Source organism: Nerophis lumbriciformis, linkage group LG32 (genome assembly GCF_033978685.3).
Source record: "Nerophis lumbriciformis linkage group LG32, RoL_Nlum_v2.1, whole genome shotgun sequence".
NCBI classification, from domain to species: Eukaryota; Metazoa; Chordata; class Actinopteri; order Syngnathiformes; family Syngnathidae; genus Nerophis; species Nerophis lumbriciformis.
The window spans coordinates 16,585,533-16,607,070 of NC_084579.2; the positions used below are offsets into that span (position 1 = coordinate 16,585,533).

The following is a 21,538-nucleotide window of genomic DNA, read 5'->3' on the forward strand; positions in this document are numbered from 1 at the left end:
TTTGAATGGGCTTTAAAAATGTCATTTTTATTTTTAAAAAAGGGGGCTGTCAAAATGTTGAAAATGTGTAAGTGGCATACAGTCGTGGTCAAAAGTTTACATACACTTGTGTCCCGTGAAAAACCGTCCGATCAGTGGGTGAATTATGTAAACTCACTACACCGGTATGTTTTAGCGCTTCCATGTCGAGATATAAGTTAGAACTTTACGCTACTTTATATTAGAAATGGCAACAGCAGAGGGTGAATGACCCATAACAAGAAGTTAGTGAAAAAGAAGAAGCTTATGTGATTTTCAACCACTGTGCCGTGAGATATTGTCTGGTGTGCCGTGGGAAATTATGCAACTTCACCTAATTGGTCCAAGACATATTTATGCAAATCAATAATCATAATAATGTGCCATTGTCTAGCGCCTGTGCTGTGTAGAGCTTGGCAGGGTAATCTTGTAATACTCCATACCAGTAGGTGGCAGCAGGTAGTTCATTGCTTTGTAGAAGTCGGAACGCGTCGAGGATGGTTTGTCGTGATCCCAATATGCAGAGCACAGTGGGAGACGGCATGCAGGTAAAAAGGTATGTAACGCTTAAACCAAAAATGAACAAAAGGCAAGTCCCGCTAGGAAAAGGCACTGAAGCACAGGGAAGGCTATGTAAAACAAAAGTAAAACTGAACTGGCTACAAAGTCAACGAAAACAGAATGCTGGACGACAGCAAAAACTTACAGCGAGTCTTGATTGCGAAAACAAAGCAGGTGCAGGCAATAGCACTCAAAGGAAGGCTTGAAGCTGCTACAGGAGAACACCAACAAAACAGGAAGGGTCACCAAAATAACAGCGCAAGACAGGAACTAAAGCAATACACACAGGAAACAACAACAAACTCAAAATAAGGCACGACAACCTGGTGGAGTTTCATTTTTTTAACCTTTTCTGCTGATGGTGTGCCTCCGTATTTTTTTTATGCAAAAAATGTGCCTTGGCTCAAAGAAGGTTGAAAAACACTGGACTACGGTATCGGCGCAGACTACAGTGGCGAACGTGCGCAAATTTTCAGGACTTATGCAGATCCCAAATACACGTCATACCAGAAGATACCTGCAGAAGGATGGTTTTGCATAATATTGTGTAACAAAACGGAAGATAATATGTCTGCTAATGAATGCCATTTTGCGGTCTTTATACACACACCACAGCAATACTTGTACCTCATACTACCGTACCCATAATAGGCCGACAATACAATAAGCGGTGCGGCTTCAAAGTCGTACTAAAACATTTTGACACATTTTTGAATGCTGTGTGTAATATTCTTTAATTTCAATGGAACATTTAAAGTTTTGGTGTTGTTTACTGGCGTCATATTGCAGTCTACACATATCTCTTATGTGTGACTGCCATCTACTGGTCACACTTATCATTACACATGTACCAAATAAAATTGCTTCGAGGTCGGTAAGCACAACCAGAATTATTCCATACAGTAGGCGCATCGGGTTATACGTTTTTGAGAAAATGAAAGGATTTTAAGTGTGCCTTATAGTCCAAAAAATACAGTATATGGATTGTTTTGTCCATAAGTCTGAATTGCTGTTTGTCCATATGTGACCTGTGATTGACTGACAACCAGTTTTAAGGTGTAGCATACCCCGCTTCTCACCCGAAGCCAGCTAGGATGAGCTACAGCTCACCCATGACTCTAAAGTGGATTAGTGGTATGGAAAATGAATGAATGAATAGACACATTGACTTGAACACACTGCAAAAAGTCAGTGTTCAAAAACAAGAAAAAAAATACAAAAATTGATGGGTATTTTATTTGAACTAAGCAAAATTATCTGCCAATAGAACAAGACAATTCGACTTGTCAAGACTTTCCAAAACAAGTAAAATTAGCTAACCTCATTGAACCCAAAAATACCTTAAAATAAGCATATTCTCACTAATAACAAGTGCACTTTTCTTGGTAGAAAAAAAAGAGACTTTTTTGCTCAATATGTTGAAAAATATTCTTAAATGAAGTAAATGCTAGTGCCATTATCTTGACATAATGATATGCACTCGGCATCATGATTTTTTTTTTTCATGCTTGAAGTAAGAAATTGTTACTCTAAAAAAGTAATTTTATACTTGTGAGTGTTGATGGCACAGCTTTGCAACAGTTGATATTCTAGTTTCAAGCATGTTTTACTCAATATAGGTCATAACATCTCAGCAACAAGCTGTAATATCTTACTGAGATAATTTAGGACCAAAACACTTAAAACAAGTAAAACACTCGAACATAAAATATGCTTAGTGAGAATAATTATTTTATCAGACAGAAAATGAGCAAATATCACCCTTATTTGAGATATTTAATCTTACTTACATTTCAGTATTTGCAGTGAACAGAAGATGAGGTTTTTGGCAAAATAGTTTTAAAAATAATAAACCTTACCAAATACATTTATTTTGGGTGCCTCTTTTTTGGTTATGCCAAAAAAAAACACACTAACCTTGATAGCATTGGTGGAGATCTGGATCTCGTGCAACTTCCTCATGGTGCCATCGCGGTCAATGAAGTAGGAGGAGGCCAGCTGGTGGAGGGCTTCCACATTTTGAGTGGCATTGGCGAGCTTCCTGTCCAGCTTGTTTTTGGCCAGGTACATCGTCAGCGCCTCTTCTCCTACAAGCAGAGTGAAGAGGAGGGACATTTTGTAATGCAATCACTAAAATTCAAGAATAGTTGCTCGAGGAGTAACGGTACAAACGCGTTCTGATTTCCTACACTGCACAGCTTATAACTCCTCTAAAATTTGCACTTATTTAGTCAAGATAGTTGTGGACCTCAAATCATGTCTGCAAGTGAAAGCCCCACCAAATCAAAGTCAAAAATTATTTTAGTCTTGTTTTCCAACAAGTTTAAAGGCCTACTGAAATGCGATTTTCTTATTTAAACAGGTATAGCAGGTCCATTCTATGTGTCATACTTGATCATTTCGCGATATTGCCATATTTTTGCTGAAAGGATTTAGTAGAGAACATCGACGATAAAGTTCGCAACTTTTGGTCGCTGATAAAAAAGCCTTGCCTGTACCGGAAGTAACAGACGAGTAGCGTGACGTCACAGGTTGTGGAGCTCCTCACATCTGCACATTGTTTACAATCATGGCCACCAGCAGCGAGGGCGATTCGGACCGAGAAAGCGACAATTTCCCCATTAATTTGAGGGAGGATGAAAGATTTGTGGACGAGGAAATTGAGAGTGAAAGACTAGAGGGCAGTGGGAGCGATTCAGATAGGGAAGATGCTGTGAGAGGCGGGTGGGACTTGACATTCAGCTGGGAATGAATAAACACAAGACATATATATATATATATATATATATATATATATATATATATATACTCTATTAGCCACAACACAACCAGGCTTATATTTAATATGCCACAAATTAATCCCGCATAACAAACACCTCCTCCCGTCCATATAACCCGCCAATACAACTCAAACACCTGCACAACACACTCAATCCCACAGCCCAAAGTACTGTTCACCTCCCCAAAGTTTATACAGCACATATATTTCCCCAAAGTCCCCAAAGTTACGTACCTGACATGCACATAGCGGCACGCTCGTACGGGCAAGCGATCAAATGTTTGGAAGCCGCAGCTGCATGCGTACTCACGGTACCGCGTCTGCGCATCCAACTCAAAGTCCTCCTAGTAAGAGTCTCTGTTGTCCCAGTTCTCCACAAGCCAATGGTAAAGCTTGACTGTCATCTTCCGGGAATGTAAACAATGAAACACCGACTGTGTTATCCGGCACAACAGTCAAGGGGTGCATTCCACGGCGGGGGTGCGTTATCCGGCACAACACCTGCCGTAATACACCGCTTCCCACCTACAGCTTTCTTCTTTGCTGTCTCCATTGTTCATTGAACAAATTGCAAAAGATTCACCAACACAGATGTCCAGAATACTGTGGAAATTTGCGATGAAAACAGACGACTTAATAGCTGGCCACCATGCTGTCCCAAAATGTCCTCTACAATCCATGACGTCACGCGCAGACGTCATCATACCGAGACGTTTTCAGCAGGATATTTCGCGTGAAATTTAAAATTGCACTTTAGTAAGCTCACCCGGCCGTATTGGCATGTGTTGCAATGTTAAGATTTCATCATTGATATATAAACTATCAGACTGTGTGGTCGGTAGTAGTGGGTTTCAGTAGGCCTTTAAGCAATTTTGGAATGCCCACATTTGGCTCCAAATTGTGGGCAGGCTGCTTCATCATGCTCACCCACAGAAGACTGGAGGTAATTTCATATTGCACAATATGTGTTTTGGTAGCATCCTCATCCTTAATCAAGTTATTTCCACAGAAGGGATGAGCAAATATGGCCACCAGATGCATTCCTGCAGGTTGTAGCATTACATCTAAAGAAGTGTTCGGTGTCACGGCCCGGGTGCATTCCAATGCGCACTCGCCTGTGCGAACTGCTGATTGCACCTCCTAGAGCGCACCTGTGCGCGCCACTCCTGCAGAAGTTGCGCCGGTGCACAGCTGGATTATATGCATCAAGTGTTAATTCAGGGCTAAGGCAAGATATCGAGATGTATATCGTGTATCGTGACATGGCCTAAAAATATCGAGATATTAATAAAAGGCCATATCGCCCAGCCCTACGGCATACCGTTACCTAGCTCAACATAATCTGAGTTTATGTATCGAAAATAAATAATTAGCTTGCACCAATATTAACAGGATGTATCATTCCATTTTTTTCCCCCAAGTCAAAGGAAAACTGTAGTATCTCTTCGGATTCCCTGTCAACCGTCAAAGACAAAAAGAAGTAACTTCAGCAGGAACAAATAAAAAAACAGATGCCCCAGTTTTCCAGGAACACATTTTCTGCTTTATCCCCAGTACGCGTGGGCACGCACTCTCAGAAACGGATTTACCCTGTTGGAATGGAATTACGATCCAAGAAAGGCGTCTTATATACAGCAAGGCACTGTGTCGACATGCTGGGACCACATTGCCATTACAGAAATAGAGTACAAAGATCCCTATTGTGTTTGAATCACACAGAAACAAGCGCTTTACTTGCTTGTTAGGGTTGTTGCATTGTGTAAAAAGGTGCCCATTATATACTTCTGTTTGTGTTGATACCGCGTGGGAGAGATCAAGCCCGTGTTCAGTGCTTAACAAGTCCAAGGTTAGATTCATCTCGCTGCTATTACGAAGAACTTTTACCACTTTCTTTCTTTCATAGATCAAGAAAAACACAGCACGTATTAAACTCACATCTTCCAAAACAACTGAGATGTCTCGCATCAGATAATGGATGTTCTCGTTCTCCAACCGGCTGGTTGATAACTTGCCGATATGGCTGTCGGCGAGGATTTAGCCAAACTGACCTAATGAGCCCCTGTGGCCGTCACCAGCGTTGCTGTTGCTCAATGAAAAAGGTCAACGTGAAATTCATCTTCGGTAGTCGAATAGAGTTTCAGCTTTTAATGAGAAGGGAGTTTCAAATCACCTCTACTGTAATAAGGTTTGATTTTGCCAAGGAACAAGAAATCGATGAGGCAACAAAAAGTCTTCTTCTATCTCTTCAATTGTTTTGAGTGTAAATGAGTACATGCTTATACTGACTTAGGGCCTGATCTAGTAAAGGTTTGAGTGTATTAAAGGCCTACTGAAACCCACTACTACCGACCACGCAGTCTGATAGTTTATATATCAATGATGAAATCTTAACATTGCAACACATGCCAATACGGCCGGGTTAGCTTACTAAAGTGCAATTTTAAATTTTGCGTGGAATATCCTGCTGAAAACGTCTCGGTATGATGACGCCTGCGCGTGACGTCACGGATTGTAGAGGACATTTTGGGACAGCATGGTGGCCAGCTATTAAGTCGTCTGTTTTCATCACAAAATTCCACAGTATTCTGGACATCTGTGTTGGTGAATCTTTTGCAATTTGTTCAATGAACAATGGAGACAGCAAAGAAGAAAGCTGTAGGTGGGAAGCGGTGTATTGCGGCAGGTGTTGTGCCGGATAACGCACCCCCGCCGTAGAATGCACCCCCTGACTGTTGTGCCGGATAACACAGCCGGTGTTTCATTGTTTACATTCCCGGAAGATGACAGTCAAGCTTTACCATTGGCCTGTGGAGAACTGGGACAACAGAGACTCTTACCAGGAGGACTTTGAATTGGATACGCAGACGTGGTACCGTGAGTACGCATGCAGCTGCGGCTTCCAAACATTTGATCGCTTGCCCGTACGTGCGTGCCGCTATGTGCATGTCACGTACGTAACTTTGGGAACTTTGGGGAAATATATGTGCTGTATGATTTTTGGGGAGGTGAACGGTACTTTAGGCTGTGGGACTGAGTGTGTTGTGCAGGTGTTTGAGTTGTATTGGCGGGTTATATGGACGGGAGGGGGGAGGTGTTTGTTATGCGGGATTCATTTGTGGCATATTAAATATAAGCCTGGTTGTGTTGTGGCTAATAGAGTATATATATGTCTTGTGTTTATTTACTGTTTTAGTCATTCCCAGCTGAATATCAGGTCCCACCCGCCTCTCACAGCATCTTCCCTATCTGAATCGCTCCCACTGCCCTCTAGTCCTTCACTCTCACTTTCCTCATTCACAAATCTTTCATCCTCGCTCAAATTAATCGTGAAATTGTCGCTTTCTCGGTCCGAATCGCTCTCGCTGCTGGTGGTAATGATTGTAAACAATGTGCGGATGTGAGGAGCTCCACAACCTGTGACGCCACGCGCATATCGTCTGTTACTTCCGGTACAAGCAAGGCTTTTTTATCAGCGACCAAAAGTTGCAAACTTTATCGTCGATGTTCTCTACTAAATCCTTTCAGCAAAAATATGGCAATATCGCGAAATGATCAAGTATGACACATAGAATGGACCTGCTATCCCCGTTTAAATAAGAAAATCGCATTTCAGTAGGCCTTTAAAACATGTGCAAATTTGATAGCATCTCTTCAACGAGTCATACACAGTCCCGGTCAAAAGTTGACATATTTTTGTTTTTGTTTCATCTGACCACAGAACTTTCCTCCAGAAGGTCGTATCATTGTTCATGTGATGTCAGATGAAACAAAAATGCAGCTGTTTGGCCACAATACCCAGCAATATGTTTGTAGGAGAAAAGGTGAGGCCTTTAAACCCAGGAACACCATCCCTACCGTCAAGTATGGTGTTGGTAGTACTATGCTCTGGGCCTGTTTTGCTGCCAATAGAACTGGTGCTTTACAGAGAGTAAATGGGACAATGAAAAATGAGGATTACCTCCAAATTCTTCAGGACAACCTAAAATCGTCAGCCCAGAGGTTGGGTCTTGGGCGTAGTTTTGTGTTCCAACAGAGCAATGACCCCAATCACACGTCAAAAGTGGTAAAGGAATGGCTGAATCAGGCTAGAATTAAGGTTTTACAATGGCCTTCCCAAAGTCCTGACTTAAACGTGTGGACAATGCTGAAGAAACAAGTCAATGTCAGAAAACCAACAAATTGAGCTGAACTGCACTCATTTTGTCAAGAGGAGTGGTAAAAAATTCAACCAGAAGCTTGTGGATGGCTACCATAAGTGCCTTATTGCAGTGAAACTTGCCAAGGGACATGTAACCAAACATAAACATTGCTGTATGTATTCATTACTCCGGTACTCTTGTCTTGTTCTGTATATTGTACAGTATTTTGTATTTCTACAGTGTTTTGTATATTGTACAGGATTGCTTATTATTTTTATTGGACAGTAGTCTCTTTATATCAATTGTTAGTTTTTTTCTTTATTACCTCTTGTGTAATTTATTTTTACCCCATACTTGTTCCCACTACCGCACCTTAAATTGGAGTCCTTAAAGGGGAACATTATCACAATTTCAGAATTGTTAAAACCATTAAAAATCAGTTCCCAGTGGCTTATTATATTTTTCGAAGTTTTTTTTTAAATTTTACCCATCACGCAATGTCCCTAAAAAAAGCTTCAAAGTGCCTGATTTTACCCACCCGTCCATTTTCCTGTGACGTCACATAGTGATGCCAACACAAACAAACATGGCGGAAAGAACAGCAAGCTATAGCGACATTAGCTCGGATTCAGACTCGGATTTCAGCGGCTTAAGCGATTCAACAGATTACGCATGTATTGAAACGGATGGTTGTAGTGTGGAGGCAGGTAGCGAAAATGAAATTGAAGAAGAAACTGAAGCTATTGAGCCATATCGGTTTGAACCGTATGCAAGCGAAACCGACGAAAACGACACGACAGCCAGCGACACGGGAGAAAGCGAGGACGAATTTGGCGATCGCCTTCTAACCAACGATTGGTATGTGTTTGTTTGGCATTAAAGGAAACTAACAACTATGAACTAGGTTTACAGCATATGAAATACATTTGGCAACAACATGCACTTTGAGAGTGCAGACAGCCCAATTTTCATCAATTAATATATTCTGGAGACATACCCTCATGTCAGCAGGCCAGGGAAGCTAGGGTCGATTATCTTTGGGACGGTGTGAGCCAAGACATCCAGGGGGTTTAGTTCGCTCGTCTGCGGGAACAAACTGCCGCCATTGCTTGCCGTGCTACCGAGGCCCTTTGTCCCTGAATTGCTCACACACTCCGGCAGATTCAATGGGGGTCTGGCGGCAGATTTCTTTGACTTTATCGTTGGAAAAGCATCTGCTTTGAGTGTCGCAGGATATCCACACATTCTTGCCATCTCTGTCGTAGCATAGCTTTCGTCGGTAAAGTGTACGGAACAAACGTCCAAGTTCTTGCCACTTTCGCATCTTTGGGCCACTGGTGCAACTTGAATCCGTCCCTGTTCGTGTTGTTACACCCTCCGACAACACACCGACGAGGCATGATGTCTCCAAGGTAAGGAAAACAGTCGAAAAAACGGAGAATAACAGAGCTGATTTGACTCGGTGTTTGAGAAAATGGCGGATTGCTTCCTGATGCGACGTCACATTGTGACGTCATTGCTCTGAGAGCAAATATTAGAAAGTCGTTTAATTCGCCAAAATTCACCCATTTAGAGTTCGGAAATCGGTTAAAAAAATATATGGTCTTTTTTCTGCAACATCAAGGTATATATTGACGCTTACATAGGTCTGGTGATAATGTTCCCCTTTAATATCATTATATGCAAATATAATGACAATAAAGTCCATTCTATTCTATTGTATTCTATTCTTTTGACCCAGCAGATTTGGTCACATTTTCAGTAGACCCATTATAAATTCATAAAAGAACCAAACTTCATGAATGTTTTTGTGACCAACAAGTATGTGCTCCAATCACTCTATCACAAAAAAAAAAAAAAGAGTTGTAGAAATTATTGGAAACTCAAGACAGTCATGAGATTATGTTCTTTACAAGTGTATGTCAACGTTTCACCACGACTGTACGTATATGCAGAATATAAGCTGCAATATTAGGAGAAGGCGATGCAAGTATAATCATTTAGTACTCTAAGTTTCATTTATCAAGACTGAAACTGTTCAGTCACCGCTGTCTTGCGTCTATATTAGCACATCTGGAATGTTCGTGCAAACTGGCAGTTGCATACAAATGGCAGTAAGAAAAGGGAAACGATGGACGATGGAGAGAGAATATTCCGTCTGTGTGTCAATTTGATCAAATTCTATTTATTCGTTTTTTAGTGTCTGCTTGCAGTTTTAATGTTGTTTTTTTTAATGTAAGATATATTATTATAATATGTGTTTGGTGTTGATTGTCTGGACCCCAGGATGCAGAGACGACAGGTGAAGTGCAGGTAAAAACTATTTTGAAGTGAAGTGAATTATAGTTATATAGCGCTTTTTCTCTCGAGAATCAAAGCACTTTTACATAGCGGAACTCATTATCAACATTTAAGCTACATTTAAGCCAGCGTGGGTGACGTGTCTTGCCTAAGCACACATCGGCAGTGACTAAGATGACTAAGACTAAGATGGCGGAAGCTGGAATCGAACCTGGAACCCTCGAATTGGTGGCACGGCCGCTCTTAATTTCCCCCCGGGGTTTAATAAATTATTTTGTTTCTGATTCTGATTCTACTAACTGAGCCACACCGTCCCCCATATTAGGGAAAACACAAAAGTAGTGCAGCAGGTAAGGGCACGACAAAAGCAACAAGGCACAGGAAGCGTAGGGAAAAGTATTGAGCACGTTAAAACCGGGGTACCTAAGTTTTTTCTTGAACTAGAAAGCATATTAGCATAATTCAGTTGTGGAAGGGGGCGTGGTCGGTGCGCCTCCTTCGGAAATGGAGTGTGTATGGCCCGGCTTTGAAGCCCAGCTGACAGGTGAGTAGATTGCCCAGCTGGGGCGGATTATCTAATCACCTGTCGCCTTTATCAGCAGGTGCCGCGGCCATGAGGAGGGGAACGGCGGCTGAGAGAGAAGCGCACACACCCAGGACACAGAAAGAGCGAGAAACCACGAGCACACGTGACTGAAAAGTCCTGCACCCTGGTGTGCATGCCAATAAAGACTTGTTCAAACCTGTTTTCCGGGCTCAAGAAGATCTATCGGCCTCAGGAGAACCCTCCCCACACAGAGAGACTTTCACAACAGTATATCGTAACAGTAAAAATTTCTGAAAAAAAATGTACGTCTGCATGCTGTCTGTGCCTTATAATTGAGTATTTTAGTAAATAAGACCCCGGAAGACAAACCCCTCCAGATCCGATCACAGGATTTTAAAAAAGGAGGGGAAAAGCAGAGACTACCTCATTGGCTGACCACCTTGAAAGATCACAAATACCTGCACTTGCTCTTACAGTATATCGTATACTGCTAAAAAACCCAAAAAAGAGGAAATCAGAGGAAGAAAAGAAAGACTCAAAATATTATAAGTACATCTACCGGTACAAAGCATCTAGCTACCGGCTGCCACCTACTGATATGGAAGAGTATTACATGGTTACTCTGCCGAGCTCTAGACAGCACCGATACTCAACAACAACACATCATTTGCAGACTATAATTACTGGTTTGCAAAAAATATTTTTAACACAAATAGGTGAAATAAGATAATCTGCCCCGGCACACCAGACTGTATCTCATGGCATCCTCCCCACGGCACAGTGGTTGAAAAACACTGAAATACATAAATAGTATACTGTAATTTATCTTGATAGTTTGAAAATTATCACCAATGAGTTGACTGATGAACATTATCACATAATTTATTCAGAAAATGTCATTAACGACATAAAGATAGAATACTAGAGATGTCCGATAATATCGGACTGCGAAACTATCGGTATCGGTTTCAAAAAGTAACATTTATGACTTTTTAAAACGCCGCTGTATGGAGTGGTACACGGATGTAGTGGGAAGTACATAGCGCCAATAAACCTTAAAGGCACTGCCTTTGCGTACCGGCCCAATCACATCATTTCTACAGCTTTACACACATACAAGTGAATGCATGCAACAGCCATAGAGGGCACACTGAGGGTGGCCGTATAAACAACTTTAACACTGTTACAAATATGCGCCACACTGTGAACCCACACCAAACAAGAATGACAAACACATTTCGGGAGAACATCCGCACCGTAACACAACATAAACACAACAGAACAAATACCCAGAACCCCGTGCAGCACTAACTCTTCCGGGACGCTACAATATACACCCCCCGCTACCCCCTCTAACCCCACCCACCTCAACCTCCTCATGCGGTCTCAGGGAGAGCATGTCCCAAATTCCAAGCTGCTGTTGTGAGGCATGTTAAAAAAAATAATGCACTTTTTTTTTTTTATATATTTATTAATCAATTAAATTAATGCAGGGGTGCTCACACTTTTGCTGCAGGCGAGCTACTTTTCAATTGATCAAGTCGTGGGGATCTACCTCATTCATATATATATATATAATTTATATTTACTTATTTATGAAATATATGTTTTTGTTAACAAGTTAAAGGTGTTTAATGATAATGCAAGCATGTTTAACACATATAGTTAATATTGTTAATAAATTAAAGGTGTTTAATGATAATACAAGTATGTTTAATACATATAGTTAATATTGTTAACAAGTAAAAGGTGTTTAAAGATAATGAAATCATGTTTAACACATATAGTTAATATTGTTCAAAAATTAAAGGTGTTTAATGATAATACAAGCATGTTTAACACATATAGTTAATATTGTTAAAAAATTAAAGGTGTTTAATGATAATGCAAGCATGTTTAACACATATAGTTAATATTGTTAATAAATTAAAGGTGTTCAATGATAATACAAGTATGTTTAATACATATAGTTAATATTGTTAACAAGTAAAAGGTGTATAAAGATAATGAAAGCATGTTTAACTCATATAGTTAATATTGTTAAAAAATTAAAGGTGTTTAATGATAATACAAGCATGTTTAATACATATAGTTAATATTGTTAACAAGTTAAAGGTGTTTAATGATAATACAAGCATGTTTAACACATAGTTAATATTGTTAAAAAAATTAAAGGTGTTTAATGATAATACAAGAATGTTTAATACATATAGTTAATATTGTTAACAAGTTAAAGGTGTTTAAAGATAATACAAGCATGTTTAACACATATAGTTAATATTGTTAACAAGTTAAAGGTGTTTAAAGATAATACAAGCATGTTTAACACATATAGTTAATATTGTTAACAAGTAAAAGGTGTTTAATGATAATACAAGCATGTTTAACACATATAGATTCCTTTCTTTCATGAAGACAAGAATACAGTATAAGTTGGTGTATTACCTGATTCTGATGACTTGCATTGATTGGAATCAGACAGTGGTGCTGATAAGGTCCGCATTTTCGAATGGAGGAGAAAAAAAGTCCTCCTTTCTGTCCAATACCACATGAAAGTGGTTGCATTTTGGCATCTTATTTATCCAGCTTCCGTACTCCTTTGTATACACTTTACAAGAAATACATTGTCGGCAAACTCCGTAGCTTGCTAGCTTGTGCACGCCAGCTTTCTGAGACTCCTATTTTGTTAGCGCAACTGTGCAACTGTGCAGTCGGTCTTTGGAGTTTTGACGACAGGTACGGCGCCAGAGTCTGTTGAAATAAAGTGTTTCTCGCCTTCCAGTCGGTAATTTTAATGAGCTGGCAGCAGCCAGCGTCATCTCAGAAGACCCTCGGGTGCCGTGAATGTCAATCAAGTGACGAAAGTGACGTCATAGTGAAGATTTATGATCGCTAATTTTTAGGACTATTTTTTTAATGCCTGGCTGGTGATCGACTGACACACCCTCCGAGATCGACTGGTAGCTCGCGATCGACGTAATGAGCACCCCTGGTTTAATGCATCCAGCGGGGCATCACAACAAAATTAGTCATAATAATGTGTTAATTCCACGACTGTATATATCGGTATCGGTTGATATCGGAATCGGTAATTAAGAGTTGGACAATATCGGAATATCGGATATCGGCAAAAAATCCATTATCGGACATCTCTATAGAATAATATTAACCGCAACATGTAAGTGTAAAAATGTGTACATTTTCAGAATGCGCAAAGATCTGAAGTTGTCTTTATTTTTAAGTTATCGTGCCGTGGTTTTACCAGTCCGGCCCACTTGTGAGTACATTTTTCTCCGTGCGGCCCCCCATCTAAAACGAGTTTGACACCCCTTTTTTTCTTGTTTTTTTTCTGTGGAAGTCAAATCCAATGACCTCCCAGAGTAAAATATGAACGCTCTCTCACTGTAACAGGTCCAAATATTTACCCAGCACCCGGCAATCACCCTGCTTTGCATGTCATACATTTGTTTGTTGACACATTCTCCAAAAACTTCGAGCTGCCTTATTCTCTGCCAACATCATTATTTATCCATGCCTTGTCGTGAGCGAAAGCGCAAGGAGCAAACAAGCAAACACCAATTCCAATCCCACGGGGCCCGGGCCTCGAACGAGCCTTGGAAGATTAGGGTTCAAAAAGGCAATGCATCGTGTCAGATAGGCTTATTTGCAGGGTCCGCATATGCTTATTCGGCCCCCGGCGATGCATCGGAATCGGTCGCTTAACCTGTGGCCGTGACTAGTGGTCCGGGTCCAAGTCGCACGCCTGGTTAGAGCACAAGCCCTGACAGGACAAGCACCCCTTCCGGGGCCCTTCTCCCCTCAAGACCCCGGCTGTTACTTACATACACTTGTCTAGCACTGTACTGGTATTTTATAGGCAGCTATTGCTGTATAACACAGTTAGCCTGTTCATAAATATTTGTGGTTATTGCTGCTGTAGTCTTGTCAAATAATACATTACAGACCACCCCACTCACCACAATGAAATGTGCTTTGTTTATAGCTAATAAGACCTTTTAAATGTAACATGTCACCTTGAAACCCCCCCACGCCTTCCTGCAAAGCACCGATTTTAATGTATGCACGTATATGTGGTGATGTTGATGCGGGTTGAGAGTGCAAGTAGTGTTTTAAAGAAATGGAAAGGCTGAGAGTGCTCCGTTCGCTGTTAATGATACATATGTGGGTCACTTTATGGAGGAACATAAAATGGTACTACTACAGTATGTGTGGCACTTGTCCAATAGAAAGGGGGCGAGTGGCTCTTTTTTTTTTCAACAAATTCTGCTTCTGTGTGCAATTATTGACATTGGAGATGCAAAAAAAAATAAACAAAATAAAATGCAGACTAGGGTTGTCCCGGTTCGATACTTTTTTTTTTAAATAAAGGGCACCACAAAAAATGGCATTATTGAATTTATTTTAACAAAAAAAATCATAGGGTACATTAAACATACACTATATTGCCAAAGGTATTTGGCCGCCCATCCAAATGATGAGAATCAGGTGTCCTAATCCAGTGGTTCTCAACCTTTTTTCAGTGACGTACAACACTTAGAACTTTTAGCATATCAGTATGTGGAATTAAATTATGGAATGGATTAAGTAAAGAAGTTAAAAATTGTACTGATATGATCCAGTTTAAGAGGTTGTTCAAAATAATAGTGCTTACAGAGTACAAAAAAGAAGAATTATGAGAAATACTTTCAACCTTATTGAAAATAAGATATTCTTCATCTCAGTATGTTAATAATGACTGAATTAATTAATTAATTACATATTACAAAACTGTTCATAGATGTTATTTTATTATATAAAAAGGTCAATAAATGATTCTATATATTTGTAAACGCTTGAAGTGGGAAAGGGGTAGGATTAAATAAGCTTTGCTTCTTCCTACTCCTTTTCGGGCATGATGTAAAATGAAATGATATGAAATTGTGTGATGTATTATGATGTAAGTGTGTTCATGTTCGAAATAAACTAAAGAAAGAAAGAAAGAAAGTGATGTACCCCCTGTGAATTTTTGTTTAATTCCAGTACCCCCTAATCAGAGCAAAGCATTTTTGGTTGAAAAAAAGAGATAAAGAAGTATAATACAGCACTATGTCATCAGTTTCTGATTTATTAAATTGTATAACAGTGCAAAGTATTGCTCATTTGTAGTGGTCTTTCTTGAACTATTTGGAAAAAAAGATAGGTTTTAATTTATATTTGTAAAGAAATGTTGAATTGTTGCTATTTTTGGAATATTTAAAAAAAATCTCACGTACCCCTTGGCATACCTTCAAGTACCCCCATTTGAGAACCACTGTCCTAATCACTTGGCCCGGTGTATAAAAAATCAAGCACACAAGCATGGAGACTGTTTCTACAAACATTTGTGAAAGAATGGGCCGCTCTCAGTGATTTCCAGCGTGGAACTGTCATAGGATGCCACCTGTTCAACAAATCCAGTCGTGAAATTTCCTCGCTCCTAAATATTCCAAAGTCAACTTTATTATAAGAAAAGTGAAGAGTTTGGGAACAACAGCAATAGTTGGCACTGTCACGCCAAATTTATTCCCCCTACAAAAACCTCCCCGCCCTCCCCCATTTACTTCCGGGGTCATTTCCTCTTACGCATACTTGCCAACCTTGAGACCTCCGATTTCGGGAGGTGGGGGGAGGGGGTGGGGGTGGGCGTGGTCGGGATGGGACGGGGGCGTGGTTGGGGGCGTGGCTAAAAGGGGAGGAGTATTTTTACAGCTAGAATTCACCAAGTCAAGTATTTCATATATATATATACTGTATATATATATATATATATATATATATATATATATATATATATATATATATATATATATATATATATATATATAAAATAAATACTTGAATTTCAGTGTTCATTTATTTACACATATACACACACATAACACTCATCTACTCATTGTTGAGTTAAGGGTTGAATTGTCCATCCTTGTTCTATTCTCTGTCACTATTTTTCGAACCATGCTGTACACCCTCTCTGATGATGCATTGATGTGTGGCACGCACAAAAGTGCTTTCATCAAATGCACTAGATGGCAGTATTGTCCTGTTTAAGAGTGTCACAACATTGCTGTTTACGGCAGACGAACTGCTTTACGGTATACAAAAAAGTGACTGCTGCTGCTGTTGTTGTGTGTTGTTGCCACGCTGGGAGGACGTTAATGAAACTGCCTAACAATAAATCCACATAAGAAACCAAGAACTCGCCCTCCATCATTCTACAGTTATAACGTGATTGGGCAGGCACGCTTTTTTATATTGTGGAGGACCTGAGTCCGCCTGAATTTCGGGAGATTTTCGGGAGAAAATTTGTCCCGGGAGGTTTTCGGGAGAGGCGCTGAATTTCGGGAGTCTCCCGGAAAATCCGGGAGTGTTGGCAAGTATGCTCTTACGTCATTTCCTCTTACTTACGTCATTTCCTCTTACGTCATTGACAGCGATCGATAGAATCCAAATCTCCTGAAAATGGTGGTGTCACTGAATGACATTTGTCTTTATCTTTCCCAGGGGACTTATGTCAAACACCAGCAGGCTTCGAAAAATTCCAGGCGGAGTGTTAGGGCCGCTGCTGGGAACTTCTGTCTTCGTGGTAATGTGCAAAAAATATTAATTAATATATAATACTGTTAAATTTCTGTACTTTAAATCAACATTATTGTTGAAATCATTTCACTAATATTAATTAATATATAATACTGTTAAATGTCTGTACTTTGAATCAACATTATTGTTTAAATAATTTCACTAATATTAATTAATATATCCATCCATCCATTTTCTACCGCTTATTCCCTTCGGGGTCGTGGGGGGCGCTGGAGCCTATCTCAGCTACAATCGGGCGGAAGGCGGGGTACACCCTGAACAAGTCGCCACCTCATCACAGGGCCAACACAGATAGACAGACAACTTTCACACTAACATTCACACACTAGGGCCAATTTAGTGTTGCCAATCAACATATAATACTGTTAAATGTCTGTACTTTAAATCAACATTGTTGTTGAAATAATTTCAGTAATATTAATTAATATATAATACTGTTAAATGTCTGTATTTTAAATCAACATTATTGTTGAAATAATTTCCCTAATATTAATTAATATATAATACTGTTAAATGTCTGTACTTTAAATCAACATTATTGTTGAAATAATTTCACTAATATTAATTAATATATAATACTGTTAAATGTCTGTACTTTAAATCAACATTATTGTTGAAATAATTTCACTAATATTAATTAATATATAATATTGTTTAATGTCTGTACTTTAAATCAACATTATTGTTGAAATAATTTCACTAATATTAATTAATATATAATACTGTTAAATGTCTGTACTTTAAATCAACATTATTGTTGAAATAATTTCACTAATATTAATTAATATATAATACTGTTAAATGTCTGTACTTTAAATCAACATTATTGTTGAAATAATTTCACTAATATTAATTAATATATAATACTGTTAAATGTCTGTACTTTAAATCAACATTATTGTTGAAATAATTTCACTAATATTAATTAATATATAATACTGTTTAATGTCTGTACTTTAAATCAACATTATTGTTGAAACCATTTCACTACAATATTGTATGTGCTGCTGTCCTGTGTCAAAGCCGAAGTGTTATCGATCACTGTCAATGACGTAAGAGGAAATTACGTAAGAGGAAATGACCCCGGAAGTAAATGGGGGGGGGGGGTTGTAGGGGGAAGAAATTTGGCGTGACAGCACCCATTAGCAGACATACTATATGGCGTTTTGTTTCACAATATAATGCAAAACCGACTTTTCTTACCTTCTGGTACCTGCTGATGTGTATTTGAGATCTCCATAAGTCCTGAAAATGTGCGCACGTCCGCCACTGTAGTCCGTGGGGATACTGTTGTCAATAAGCTTCTTCTTTTTCTCTATCTTCTTGTTATGGGACATTCATCCTCTAATGTTGCCATTTCTAATATAAAGTAAAGTTCTAGTTTATATCTTGCTATGGAAGTGCTAAAACATACCGGTGTAGTGAGTTTACATTATTCACCCAAGGAACTTTAGTTATTAGAGCGTTCCGGTCGGACGGTTTTATACGGGAAACATTTCCGGTGTTGTTGCACTAGTGAGCCACGGATGAGGAGATGCTGCTCCATTATTGACTTAGGTAAAGTCTGAATGTCATTAAAACAGTTAGCTCCATCTTTTGACACTTCTTCCACTCCTGTCCTTGCATGCTACACCGCTACAACAAAGATGACGGGGAGAAGATGCTGTTGAAGGTGAGCCACTTAAATAAGACCGCCCACAAAATGACGCATCCTGAAGCGACTGTCAGAAAGCGAGTTGAAGATGATCTGTAAAACATGATCTATCAATCAATCAATCAATCAAAGTTTACTTATATAGCCCTAAATCACGAGTGTCTCAAAGGGCTGCACAAGCCACAACAACATCCTCGGCTCAGATCCCACATCAGGGCAAGAAAAAAATCCAACCTAATGGGCTACAATGAGAAACATTGGAGAGTACCACAGATGTGGGGCAACCGATGCAATGGACGTCGAGTGGATCTTGCATAATATTGTGAGAATCCAGTCCATAGTGGATGTAACATAATAGTGAGAAGGTCAGTTTATATATTTATTTTTTTATTATTCAATGCTTAAATCTGCAGATCAACTTCAGGTCTATCTGTTGATATAAAGTAAAAACATTTGTTTTTGTTTTATGCCTTTTTTAATAATTTAAAAAAAAATGACCAAAAAACACGTTTTTTGCAATATTTTCCCTCTAAAAAAATTTCAAAGTGGAATATTTTTAATGTAAAGTAATTCTGAACTCCATTGGTTTTAATTAATTATTTATTTATTTTTGAGTATTGACTGTTTAAAAAGGAATTCCCCAAAAATTCTAAGGGATCCAAACAGGCCCCATTCATAAATATATTAAAATCTATTATGCAACATTTTGACTAAGTCTACATGTTATGTAGACCACAAGGAAGTGTTTTCCATTTAGAAAAAAAATCATAATATGACTCCTTTAATGCGCCTTATAATCCGGTGCACCTTTGTATTAAAAAAAAAAAACCTGAATAGACCCGCTCATCGGCAGTGCGCCTTATACTCCGGTGCGCCCTATGGTCCAGAAAATACGGTAAACTCATTTCTTGCAAAGTGAGTTACGTCAAGCCTTTATTTCTTATAATATTGATGATCAGGGCTGGCAGTTTTGGAGAACCCCAACGTTTCGGAGATTTTCAATTTGAGGTTTGAATAAGCTATAAGCCAAAATCACCAAAATTAAAACCAAAAGAAGGCTTGAAATATCTTGAGTTGCATGTTATGAGACCTGTGTCATATATTAGTTTCACCTTGTAAATCTAATTGCTGGAATAAATAATTAAATAATAAATATTGTTTTTAGTTCCGCCTGTATGCTATATGTGATGTTTTAAGATGTGTAGTAAAGCCTGATTATTTAACAAACTGCAAAGCATTGCTCCAAAGGGGCGACATTATGTGCATGAGGGAAGAGATCAGATATTGTTGGTGGCATATTAAATCTTATTCAATGTTTTATGCCCTGTGAAGTGGTTTTAATTTGCTGTTTGGTAAGACTGACCACACTGTGCTTCTTAATCCTCCTGTTTTGAGGACATCAGGCTCGCAGTTACTGGGTATATCTGACGTGTCCACTTAAAGTGCAGTAATATTGGCGGATGAATGTAATTTTTTGCATTTGCATAAGCTGATTTGGATCAAAGCATAAGCTGCTGAGAGCTAGCGTCCATTGCAGTAAACATTTCTGTTTTGCATAACAGGGCAATTATAGAAAGAAATAGACCAAACACAAATGTTCACTGCAGCTCTCAGGAGGTTTTTTTTTTGTATTCCGTGGTTTGTTTTTCTTCTTGCACTGCTGTATCACACCTGGATCACATTTTTCCACTTAAACCATGTGGTATAAATGATACCAATTCAAGGTGCCCCCATCTGATATCGATATGGGTCCGATTATATCGGCTGTCCAATACACGCTCTGATTTAAGCAGTTGTACGTGTGCGAAGGTGATCGAGGAGCACGCAACTACACAACAGCTAAGCACGCAATAGCAGGCAAGCTAGACATATTTAATAAGTGTCCTAAATTGAACAATATTGCAGAATTGAAACACCACATTTGTCAATATAAACAAGAATCAAAGTATTTTAGTTGCATAGTACTTAGAGCTGCAAAGTCTCCAAGGCAGAATTAGAGAGTAGCCAGTAACAAACGTGTCTGCATCCTACAACTTATTGCACCACTTAAGGCAATGTCATTGATTGTTGTGGCCAGTAGGTGCCACCAAAAAAACTAATTAATAGAGATGTCCGATAATATCGGCCTGCTGATTTTATCGGCCGATAAATGCTTTAAAATGTAATATCGGAAAATATCGGTATCGTTTTTTTTATCATCGGTATGTTTTTTTAAATTTATTTATTTTATTTTATTTATTTTTTATTAAATCCTTATAAAAAACACTTACAATTAGTACACCAACCCAAACAACCTCCCTCCCCCATTTACACTCATTCACACATTGGGTTGTTTCTTTTTGTTATTAATATTCTGGTTCCTAAACAATATATATCAATACAGTCTGCAAGGGATACAGTCCGTAAGCACACATGATTGTGCGGGCTGCTGGTCCACTAATAGTACTAACCTTTAACAGTTAATTTTACTCATTTTCATTAATTACTAGTTTCTATGTAACTGTTTTTATATTGTTTTACTTTTTTTTTGTCAATAAAATGTTTTTAATTTATTTATCTTATTTAATTGTATTATTTTTTTTAAAAAGGACCTTATCTTCACCATACCTGGTTGTCCAAATTAGGCATAATAATGTGTTAATTCCACGACTGTATATATCGGTTGATTTCGGTATCGATAATTAAAGAGTTGGACAATATCGGAATATCGGATATCGGCAAAAAGCCATTATCAGACATTCCTACAAATTAACACTCCACTACAACTTAGGGACAGCATTAGTACATTCCAGATGGGCAATCATTAGTAGGTGGTCATGACTGGCCATGAAAGGTTGTCCACACGCATAAATATATACTTCTGTCCTTAAAAACTGGGACTTTTGGAAATGCCGGGGAGGGTG

At 38.9% G+C, this 21,538-nt stretch overlaps 1 protein-coding gene across 3 annotated transcripts in view; it reads right to left on the reverse strand.

Moving 5' to 3' along the window:
- The window catches only part of brinp1 (bone morphogenetic protein/retinoic acid inducible neural-specific 1), a 498,298-nt gene that overhangs the window by 147,496 nt on the left and 329,264 nt on the right, over positions 1 to 21,538 (reverse strand). For all 3 annotated transcript variants that reach the window (XM_061927310.1, XM_061927308.2, XM_061927309.2), the window contains exon 4: positions 2,497 to 2,666. In XM_061927310.1, coding sequence (XP_061783294.1) covers positions 2,497 to 2,666 — 170 coding nt within the window. The remainder of the gene's footprint in view (positions 1 to 2,496; positions 2,667 to 21,538) is intronic.